This window comes from Vigna umbellata, chromosome 2 (assembly GCF_029865625.1).
Source record: "Vigna umbellata cultivar VRB3 chromosome 2, Vumbellata_1.0, whole genome shotgun sequence".
NCBI classification, from domain to species: Eukaryota; Viridiplantae; Streptophyta; class Magnoliopsida; order Fabales; family Fabaceae; genus Vigna; species Vigna umbellata.
In genome coordinates this window covers 11,121,152-11,133,504 of record NC_142166.1, presented here as the reverse complement: position 1 = coordinate 11,133,504, position 12,353 = coordinate 11,121,152, and the positions used below count along the sequence as shown (strand labels likewise).

Genomic DNA, 12,353 nt, shown 5'->3' with positions numbered 1-12,353 from the left:
TATACTTTCGAATCTAAGTTTATTATGGATTGAACAATTACGATTGTTTATGCATAAAAAATATTTTTCAAATCTTAGATTGTACAGTTCGTTTATGCACGAATAATATCTTGTTCAATGGGTAAAATTATTCTACACCAATGCCTTATGGTAATTAACTCTTGAAAAACTATATATCGTGTACAGTCTTATATCTTCAGTTGTAATTGAGGCCTGATTCCCCTTCAATACGAAAGATCTCCAATGTTAGCGGCTTGTAGAACATTCACAAGTTGTCACTTTTATCATGGAGAAATCCTTGTCTTCATTTGGAGAAGAGATTTGTCTTTCAATTTTCTTAGAAAGACAAACTAATATTTTTTTTATCCCATGTTGATCACTCAGTTCTTTACCAATAATGAACAGCATCAAACTCAAATTTAAAACTTGCATTCTCTACATTGCCAGACAACTGTATCATTCTCTGTAATTTGTTTTAATTATTTTTCAGGTGTTTTTGTTATTTTATTTTCTAGATTAGTTATAGTTGTAGAAAGTTCCACTGGTTTATAATTGCTCCAAACCACTCTCTACTGCAGTGTAACTTACTTTATGTATTCTGATGTAGAATAGAACTGTAACAATCTTTTAGATAGAGTGAATACAATTTGCATCTTTCAGAACAAACTTCTCAAATTCGCACACAAGCTAAACCTGGAGATATTTTTAACTGGGTTCAGAAACTGAGCAAACAAATGTTGTAGTATAGTAACACCTAGTGATATTTTACTTCAACTAGTGAAGTTTGTTCACTGCACCATCTGGAAGGTCTCAAATAATGTGCTGTTAGGCCCTGATCTTCCGCAGCAAGTTTCATGAAGACGTTTTGGTTATTCTTCAAAGCCTGGAGGAACACCCAGATTGTTATCAAACTCCAATTTGGGTGTAACTAGTCCAAGGTGACAAGTTCTTCCCATCGCATCCTTCCCTCCAGACATATCAAAGTCCATATCAAGTGGCTCCAATTTAGGTACTCTTTCAATAGTTTTATCAATTTTCCTTTTGCGAAATAATCCCCACAGGAAATGTCCATCGTTTATTGCAGCAATAGCACCTGTGCACACACTAGTTGATGACATCTTTGCCAAGACAAAATGTAATAATAAATATTAGGTTAAATATGTTTTTAGTCCCTAAATTTTTGGAGACGAAATTGAAATTCATTCCTATCCTAAATTTTGATACATTTTGGTCCCAAACATTAAAAACGAATTGATATAACCCTTTTAAGTGTTAAATTGTTTTTAACGTATCAAACATGTTTCTGGCATTTGAGCTGTACACTGTTTGACTAGTTCTAGCTCACATGTCAATCTGATTAACAAGTCTAAATACATTAATGTCAAGTTTAAAGATCAAACTTTATGAAAGTTTAAGACATGAATGAATTTCAATCTCACCTCATCTCGGAACTAGAAAATATATTTAACCTTAATGTTGGTTAAGTCATGTAGACAAATTGGACAAACATTGAATAGAGGATAGGTTTCAAAAGAAAATTTTAATATTTTGAACCTTCTCTCCCTAATCTTTGATATCAAATATTCATGAAAAAGAATTGTAGATTAGAGTGTTAAGAAAGTAGTAGAGCAGATCTAATGCATGAAACAGTTTACGCACCCCTTGAGTCCATGCCAAGTTGATTTGAGGTAAACATCAGCAACTCCACTCCATTAATATAACTTCTCAGCATTGTTTTTTCATCTTTCATAAGCTTCAATATACTATTCAGGTTCATTCTTGACCTACATTGAGAGCATGTATAAACAGAATAGCTTAAACAATAAATACTGGTCCGACTGACACCAAAAGAGAAAAAGAAAAAAAGAATCAAATAAAAGTTAACCTCTCAGTTTGTTCTGATGGAAAGAAGTACAGTGCAATATCCTGAAGCTTAGGAGAATCATCTTGGAATATGTCAATCAAGACCTTCAAAGCAGGACGGGACTCCAATTGAAGAACCGATGGCATTTCTCTCGAAAATGCAAATGCTTTCCCATTAACAATGAATGGTGGTTGGGCTTCAAACCCATCATAAAACTTGGTAGGTGCAGCAGTATGAAGAATTTGGAATTGACCCCTAGAAAATGGTGAAAATGTTAAATTCAGATTAGTAAAACTGTAACCTTCAGATAATACTTGCAATAACTTCCTCAAATGATTGAGACTTGCACATGGTACCCATAACAATCTCTTTAATCACAGATTTCTATAGTTTACCAATTGTTAACATTTATAAGCTCACTACCCAACATGCCAATATCTGTCGTATGGAATTGAGTTCATTGTAAAAGGAAGGGGCAAAACATTTTTTGCAGACATAAATATTCGAAATTGAAGACAAAATAACAAAAGCACACTACAAACATGTAAATTTATTTAGTTTCTATGCACCCATGTACATAGTCATTGCTGAAACTGAAACTGATTCGAAGATGTTGTAATTCGTAAATAGTAATATATAAGATTGAAAGGAAGAGACTTTCCTTCTTATGGATCTTTTGAAGGAGGATTTACTAAAGACATAACACCAATAAAATACGAATCCAATCTAGACACAACACCAATAAAATACGAATCCAACCCACACATAAGAGATTGACACCACCTCTAATCCAAAATCTTAAATAATGGGTTTTTGAGTCTTCTTTCTTCTTTCTCACACGATACTCAATTTTTTCATCTTTACTCATTTAGAAGTATTTCAAACAACAAATACCTTTTACTTGTAGTGATATTTATCATAACGAGACACACTTACCTTACTATCTGTCAAGAAGACTTCTGATATAGAGACTAATCTAAATCGATCATATAGATTAATCACATCTTTAATACCATTGATAGATCTTTTGAAGAAGGATTACTAGGGAAACATAACACTAATGAGACATGAGCCTAACTCACACGTAAGGATTAACAATATTTCCAACCCAAAATCTTAAGATAATGGATTTATGGGTCTTATTCTTTATATGTGACTCAACTTTTTCATCTCTACTTAATATGAAGACTTAGACTCATACTTGGATTTTCCAACACATTAGCATTTCTCAACATATTCTCACTAAGGGGAATAACAATTTAAGGGAAATAGTTATCCATGATAAGTGAAGAGAGAGGTACGTACCTCCAAGTAGTAATTGAACACGGTAAAAATTTACAATCAAGGTTTAAGCTTTGCTGAATACTCTTGTCATATTTTTTAATGGTGAACTGTTTACCGTCATCATTAACACAAGGGATACCACCTATAGAAAAGAGAGAGAGAGAAACAGAGCAAAATAAAATGGAATAAAATACGAGATGATGGGTTCAAAAACCCAAAAGGTGCAGTAATACATACCATGATACACAGCAACATACATGCCCACATTTGCACGAAAATACTGAAGTAGATGCAACAAACAATTGAAAAAAAAACATCAGATATGACAGACAAGAAAAGTATCCTACCTGAGCCGACAATAGGGGAAGATTTTCTTGCGAGTAAAGCTTCAAAAGGTGCCGCTTTTGTAGGCTTCTCTTTCTGAGGATCATGGATTTGAACTTTTTTAGCAGGTGTCACTCCACCCATTGGTCGCTGGTTTTTTCCTAAACATATCTTTGATGGTCCTACAAGATCCATAGTCTCAATAACAAATCACAAACATGTGGTAAACTAGCACATCAAATGATTTTAACATTCTTTCTAAACTAGTCACGCTCTGGTTCCACACGTCTGTGTGCCAGTGGATGAAAATTAAATCTAACTAAATGTATGAAATTTGTTTAATACAATCCTGTCAAGTTATTAACATTAACAGCATTTCTATTTAATTTTATCATAAAAATACCTAAATCAGCAAAAGGGGAAGAATTTCTTGTTGATGAAGCTTCAAAAGGTGCCTTGTTTGCAAGCTCTTCCTTCAGAGAATAATAGTCTTGAATATTATGATCAGCTATCACTCTACCAAGGGACTGTTGATTTTCTTCTACACACTCCTTTGTTGGTCCTACATGAGATTCAGAAAATATGTCATCTCCTTAATTATAATAATTTGTTTGCCAAAGAATACACCAGATAAATCATGAATTGATATCAGTTGTATATAAAAGATTCCTTACCTTAAAAGGCTACGCAAATCAGGCAAAAGGATATTTGTAATGATGACAAGTAATTATCTATAAATGTTCTGATCATTATTGTTTCTTTGGTTTGATTCATTCTTCCTTTCACGTTTTCATGGTGAGGCTCGTGGTTTCTATCTAGTACCTGTTCTCTGCCCGGGATTTATGGTTTTGTTCAAGTTGCGATTTTTATTTGTGCTCACAGTTCCTATTCCTGTCGTGATTTTTGGTTCCCATTTGTGTTGTGGTTTTATGGTTGTGCTTGCGGTTTCATTCTTACTTGTGGTTCCAATTTGTGTGTGACTTTTGTTCTTGCTCGTATTCGTGACTTTTTCTTTTCGCTTGCACTTCTTCAACCTAGTTTGTTGCATTTTCGTAATGCTTCTTCACAGTTTTCTTTATTTCATTGGGACCCTGTTGCTTGGCCATCATAACAACTTCAAATAAAGACAATTTTTGTGTGTTTTAGTAACAAGGATTATGGAGTCACTTATATGGGTTTTCCAGGCCATTGATGTCTCGGAGTACAACCCCACTCTCCGCCAACTATAACCTACTCTTTTATTAACTACAATAACTACATGAGTACATTAGTGGTAGGAGTAATGTCTAACTGATGACACAACCATTTTAATTATATTAATTTTCTTTTATCAACCAACCACCTTAATTGAGGGGATGTCAATCAGCAAATCTTTTATCTCCTTAATTATATTAATTTGTATAACTAAAAGAGGATACTAATTCAGGAATTAGGGTATTTGTAATCATGAATAGTAATTATTTGTATATACTCCTATCACTATTTACATAACGAATACATTTCCCCTACAAGATTCATTGTCTCATAATAATAAAAAACATTATGGTAAACTTGCAAACCCAAGGCATTAAATACTTTTCCTAGATCCAGTTACACTATGGTTCTATATGACTAATTGTGTAAATTTCTATACAATGACACGGAATGAAAATGAAACAGAGTAAATGTATGATAACACTCTTTTTAAAAAACAATCATGGTTATTAAATTAAAAGACTAGTTCTGCTTAATTATATTATACAAATAAATAGGTCAGTTAGGCCATAGATCTCTAAAGGATTGCCTAACTTATTTCCACTCCATAAATAAGTGCAAGTTCATAAGCACAGTGGTTCAATTCCATCAAAACAGATTAAAGCAAAGACAAATTCAACCTCCACTTAAATTCTGTTTTTGAGAATAAGAACATGTATGATAAACGTTAAGAGGAAATACAAGAATGGAGATGACAGCAAAGGTGGAGAAAAATTCTCACCTTTTGATAACGAACAAGAAGCATGTTTACTAGTCATTGTTTTCTTGTGTATTTCATCATTTCTTTGATGTTTCCCAAGTACATTAGCAGATGAAACAGGATGACTTGCTCCAGAAGAGAGTCTAATGACTTCATCCTCTGTAAGTAACTTCACTTTTGCAGTTTTGTTTCTTTGATACATTTTAGAAGCCCTTGAGCCAATACCCTGATCCTCTTTAAGTGGCGAAGTTGACACACACTTGGATCCGCAAGCCTCACAGACCCAATATTCTGGAATTATTAAGGTATGAAATTTCGTGCAATAACTGAAATAGTTTGAAAATAACATGAAACAAGATATCAAAGGCACTTAAAGAATGAATATAAATAGACAAAAAACGAGAATGGTATGTGGAAGATTATTACGCATGTTCATGTCCTCCTTTGCATTTAGAACAAGTAAGTAGTACTTCTTTCCAACCAATAGCACCACATATCTCACAACATGCAGCCTGCAAAGAATAACAAACACATAAATATAAATATCTATTACAAAGAATAGCCAAATTAGTGAAACAAAGTCTTAAATATATACAATTATTCAAACCAACCAATCTAGAATGAGTAGAATGTCTTGCAAACATGCAAAACCAATAAAGAAAAAATGACTTGTATACATTTCAGTTTCAGAAAAAGTTTGCATTCTAGGAAGAAAAACAAAAGTTAAATATGTAAATTGAAACGTCCAACTTCTACAAAGACAATTGGTTCTTGAAGATATGTTAAAAAATTATGCAACATACTAACAAAACAAGAATTTCTCTTTGCTGTATTGAACATGTATTTCAATTATTTGAACTAAACAAAATTCTTACTCTAAGGGTCATGTAAAGATGTATGATAGTGCAAATGCTAATTGGATGAACTATGTTTGAGACAGACATTCTATCAAAATACACCGAATTCTCTTTAGAGGAAATTTGACATCCATGAAAAACCAGAAACAAACTGTAATTCTCAAGTGAAGTGGAAAATATAAACATAAGAAAGATTAAAATGTATAGAATTACAGCTAGTGAAGTTTATGTGTGATAATGCAGCAACCTTGAACATTCTATCAAAACACCGAAGATTGATTATCACTTTGTAAAGGAAAAGAAATGAGTGTGAAACAATTGGTATTGGTTTGTAAAATCAGCAAATCCCCACTACCCATAAATGATTCAAATGTAAAAGCTATCACATTTGTGATTTATTTAAGAAAGAATTAATAACACTGTTCAAAATCAATGAAGTAATAAGTAACAAGTGATGTGAAATTTTGACCCTTAAACAAATTACACAATACACTAATGTAAAAATGACCAAATCCCAACAGCCCATCACTGATATTAACAGCACAGTAACAATAAAAAATATAATCAATGAAAATAATTAATTAATAAACAAACAGACAAAACTATAAAGAAATAATAATAAAAAAAACAAGAAAATTATAGCAGAATGAGCTCTTGTATTCTTTTTGTTTACATTGTCATCTTCTTTGTGTGACTTCATTCCTTCTGGAAAAAGTGTGAACTGAAAAGGAAGACAAATCGACAAAGGGTGAGTCCGAACAACCTTTAATTTTTTTTTAAAGGCATGTGATTAAAACAGTGTTTGGAGAATGCCGGTAGCATAAGCAGAAGTATAAAAAAAAATAAAAAAGTGTTTTTCTGGAAAATTTTGTGTGAACTAAAATGGAAGAGAAAAAACTATGGAGGTGACTCCTGAGAAGTTTCATACTATTTCTTTTAAAGGAATGCATGTAACTGAAAAATGTTGGAGAATGATGGAAAACAGAACACAAAAAATGATGTCTTGCTTAAATAGGTACAAAGCAAATAATAGGAAAAAGGGATGTAAGAAAGAAATTCCTCCGACGACAACATTACTACAAATGGAAGAAAACACTTAGTTTGTATTTGAGGTATAGAATACGTTATGGTGTAATTCTACTTACAGCAACAAGCTCAAAACAATGTCAGTGTAAGATTGTGCAAAACTTCCTCTAAGTTTTCACTCTTCAGTGACGAGACGTTTCCTATTATATTTGACAGAAAACAAATATGTGTAAAACAAATCAAAATATTGTAAGTGACGTTTCAAATTATATTCATTTTAAATAGAATTATAAAAGAATATTGTAAGAGAAAAATGATTGCTATAAGAAATATTTAGCTTCACTTATCTCTATACTTTTCATGATAAAATTATTTAGGGTTAATATTTTAAGACAAATACATTTTAGAAAATGATTACATGTTGAAATTCTCTTCTGAAATTATATTTTTTAAATGAATTAATAAAAACAAATATTAAAATTTATATTTTTATTATAACTTTTGATAAATATTTCAGAAAAACTTGAGTATTTATTTTATGATTTAAGACAAAATATATTCATTTCTTTAAACAAATATTTAAATTACATTGCACTTTTAAATAATTATTTAATATTTCTTTTCTCTTACTTTATAAATAGTTATAACTTAGTTTATATTATTGTAAACAAACCTTAATAATAATGAATATCATTAATAATTCTTTTAGATAAATTTATTATTGATTTTATATGCATAGAAAATAAAACAAAATAAAAATTTAAAATCTCTTGGTATTTTCAAAATTTTATAAAAAAAAAACTCAATTTCATATTAAAGTCTAAAAACTTATGATATATATATATATATATATATATATATATATATATATATATATATATATATATATATATATATATATATATATATATATACACTTATTGATGAAAGAGTAAATAATACAGAACCGAAGGAGCACAAGTATCCAATTAAAAAAAAATATAAAACATCAAACAAAAAACATTTATCCAAAATTCACTATGTATCAACAAAATAATTTAATAGTGTGTGCAAGTAATAAATATTAGACACTAAATTATGTTTAAGGGATAGGTTCCTTTTTAAAATTATTAAATTAATTTTTTTATTGATAGTATTGCATTTATGATATGATGGGTATATGAGATTAAAAGAATATAAAATAACAAATAAAAATATTTTTCTAAAATTCACTATATATAAAAAAACATATTAATAGGTTGTGCAAGTAATAAATATTAGACATTAAATTATGTTTAAGAGATAGCTTTCTTTTTAAAATTATTGAATTAAATAAATCCTTTATTGATGGGATCAAATTCTGAAATTTACACATATATAATGGATAAATATACGTTTAAACAAATATAAAATAACGAATAAAAAATATTTATCTAAAATTCAAATATATATATATATATTAACTATGTCTTAAATCTTTTAATTTTCAGTAAAAATTGAAATTAATTCTTTTTAAAATTTGAACAAATTTAGTCATTCATTTTTTCTTAAACTTAACCAAGTTTAGTTAAAAAAAATTAAATATGTGTTTTCTTAAACATGGGAGATTAAACTAGACCAAATTTTAAAATGCACTATTTTTAATTTTTACTAAAAGTTAAGGACAAAAACATATTTATTCTTATAAAAGAAATAATTTAATAGTGATTTAATCATTAAGAGAGTTCATGTTTTCGGTGACATTTTTCAAACCTATCTCAATTTATTTTATTTTTGTTTTAATTAGGTCTCTATTTTTGTAAAATTGTTTCAATTAAGTCATTGTCCTGCTAGTTTCAAACTAATACCATTAAAAAAGTGTCATGTATTGGTTCATGTTTTGTTGAATTTTTTAAATATTTTTTAATTTTTTAAATTTTCATTTTTTAATATTTTATTTTGAAAAAATATTTTTTTTTGCCACGTGTCATGCTAAGATTTGTGTCACATGATAATGATAGTGTGACATGATATTGATATTGTCACGTGTCACTATCAGACCACATGTCATTGGATTGGCATTCTGATTACTAACGACCCAATCATGGATCAATTTGTATTAATCATGTTTTGTTGTAAGTTAATCATTATCAAGTCTAATACTTCTTTAAGGTAATCGTTCAATCTGTAGTTACGACCGTTTAGTCTTGGGGATGGTCTTTGTGGTCATTCTTGTGGTATTCATGACCGTATGGACCGTCTGATCCATAGTTGACTGGATGGTCGTACAGTATAGGCCCCCAAGCCTGAGCATATAATGATAGGCAAAGGGGTTTGGGATGGATGGTGTTTAGGCACATTCAAGAGTGCTTTGGTCTTTTTGTGATCGGTTGGTTGAACGATTGCAACTACAAGCCGTGATTCAAGGGGTTATAACAATTGAGAGGAAGTTACAACCATTAAGTGTTAGCAAAATCTTGAAGTTAGAAGTTTTAATGATGTCCAAATTAAGTCTCAAGTGCTCAAGTTGCAAGAAGATCTTCCTAAAAACTTGTGTTGTGTGTTAAAACTTTTTTAATAAGTAGATTTTTGTATAAGGTTGTATTTGTTGTTGATTCCTTGTATTGTTTGCTTTAAATTTCATTTTGTAGTCACAAAAACTCTACAATAATCTATTAGCACTTAAGATAATCGATTATCACAGAGGTTTTTAAAGTTTGCTAAAAATTCATTTTGTCTCTGAAATAATCGATTACCAACCTATGATAACCGATTATCCATAATCGATTATAATTTACAGTAATCGATTATCACGACTAGCCATTGGAGTTTTTAGACATATTTTTGGTCGTTGTGCATTCATTAAATGCATAATTGATTACCATAAGTAGATAATCGATTATCACGCGTTAAATAGATAACAAGAAATTTTTAGAGGAGTCCTCGAGTGAGATATTTATATATTGATTTGAGACTCTCATTCTAATACACAAAAACTTATTTGATTGCTTTTAAGTTGTTAAAAGTGTATTCTAAGGACCCTTGTGTTGTGACTTTGAGAACTTGATGTTGGCATATAACTAGAACTTTCACTAGGAGTGTGATTGAGTGTTGTTGCTATTGGTGAGTGAAGTCTGTCATCCTTTGTGAAGAGTCAAAGGAAGTGTCCATCCTTCATGAAGCATTTGGAGGAGGTATTCATCCCTTGTACCTTCAAGGAAAGTGAGTTTAATATCTTGTGGTAATAAAAGAGATGTTTCTAAACCTTAAACTTATTTTTCTTTGTGATTGTAACAATTTATTGGTTTGATGCTAATGGAAAGTTAATCTCCATTTGGGATTACCGATTGGACGTAGAATCCTTGTGATCTGAAGTAGTATAAAATTCTATATGAAATGTTATTTCTTCCTTACTCTCTATTACTATTTTAATTATTTGCTAAGAAATTTAAAATAAAGAGAAAATTATTAAAGACACAAATTTACGATAAGAAATCAATTCACTCCCCTTTTGGTTTGTTGTTCATACTAACCATTCTGCTACACCGCTCTAAAACTAGAGCGGAATCGTGACGTATCACACATTTAGGAAATGAATATTCACGTGATGTGGATCGTCAGATCCTATTTGATCCAACAATTGAGGTTGGTTTGGCCGTTGTGCATTCATTAAATGCATAATTGATTACCATAAGTAGATAATCGATTATCACGCGTTAAATAAATAACAAGAAATTTTTAGAGGTGTCCTCGAGTGAGATATTTATATATTGATTTGAGACTCTCATTCTAATACACAAAAAGTTATTTGATTGTTTTTAAGTTGTTAAAAGTGTATTCTAAGGACCCTTGTGTTGTGACTTTGAGAACTTGATGTTGGCATATAACTGGAACTTTCACTAGGAGTGTGATTAAGTGTTGTTGCTATTGGTGAGTGAAGTCTGTCATCCTTTGTGAAGAGTCAAAGGAAGTGTCCATCCTTCATGAAGCATTTGGAGGAGGTATTCATCCCTTGTACCTTCAAGGAAAGTGAGTTTAATATCTTGTGGTAATAAAAGAGATGTTTCTAAACCTTAAACTTATTTTTCTTTGTGATTGTAACAATTTATTGGTTTGATGCTAATGGAAAGTTAATCTCCATTTGGGATTACCGATTGGACGTAGAATCCTTGGGATCTGAAGTAGTATAAAATTCTATATGAAATGTTATTTCTTCCTTACTCTCTATTACTGTTTTAATTATTTGCTAAGAAATTTAAAATAAAGAGAAAATTATTAAAGACACAAATTTACGATAAGAAATCAATTCATTCCCCTTTTGGTTTGTTGTTCATACTAACCATTCTGCTACACCGCTCTAACACTAGAGCGGAATCGTGACGTATCACACATTCAGGAAATGAATATTCACGTGATGTGGATCGTCAGATCCTATTTGATCCAACAATTGAGGTTGGTCCATTAGGGTGCCCATATCAGCTATAAATATTGATGGAGCTATAAATATTGATGGAACTCGACGTCATTTTCACCACTATTATCAACCTTCAAGATAATAATATCGACTGCTCTCGTGTCTTCTGAGGAATCCAAGAGGAGGGGAGGCCGATGGTATTCAAATGGTGCATCATCGTGTCTGTGTCATCGATTGGTTACTCTATTTTCAAATCAACCAAGTGGGATGCAGAGTTGGAAGACAAGGCGGACCATGTAAATAGTGATAAGGTCGTCGTTTGATACAACACAAAAGCTACCACTAGAATAAAAGTGGATGCTTCAGGAGAATGGGATGGATCGTGCGCTTGTACTGCCCATTTCGGGGTACGGTTGAGCTCCTCATCTCTTTATGATGCAGCACACACCAATAACCAGATGTCTAAATAGATGACTGTTCCAAAATTAGACTAAAGTAGATGCAATATTCTTAGGTGGTAAGTTGTTTTTCTTCTCATTTGGTGAACAAACTTCCTACAAAATTTTGTTGAAGGATCCAAATGCAGTCTCAGGATATGATTTGGTTTGTACTTATGCAGTGTAACTATGAAGACTCGAAGGCTTTCTACTTCTGAACTTGGTTACCTTAAGA

General features: G+C 31.0%; 1 protein-coding gene across 1 annotated transcript; it reads right to left on the bottom strand.

Moving 5' to 3' along the window:
• Positions 1 to 604: 604 nt before the first annotated feature.
• Positions 605 to 7,240, bottom strand: LOC124835622 (PHD finger-containing protein 6-like). Its single transcript, XM_047310593.2, has 9 exons — positions 6,957 to 7,240; positions 5,853 to 5,938; positions 5,448 to 5,752; positions 3,876 to 4,034; positions 3,496 to 3,654; positions 3,170 to 3,290; positions 1,886 to 2,119; positions 1,660 to 1,784; positions 605 to 1,093 (listed from the first exon to the last, which is right to left on the bottom strand). Exons 1-9 carry the CDS (start codon positions 6,981 to 6,983, stop codon positions 870 to 872), a joined length of 1,440 nt encoding a protein of 479 aa, XP_047166549.1. The 5' UTR covers positions 6,984 to 7,240; the 3' UTR covers positions 605 to 869.
• Positions 7,241 to 12,353: the final 5,113 nt, after the last annotated feature.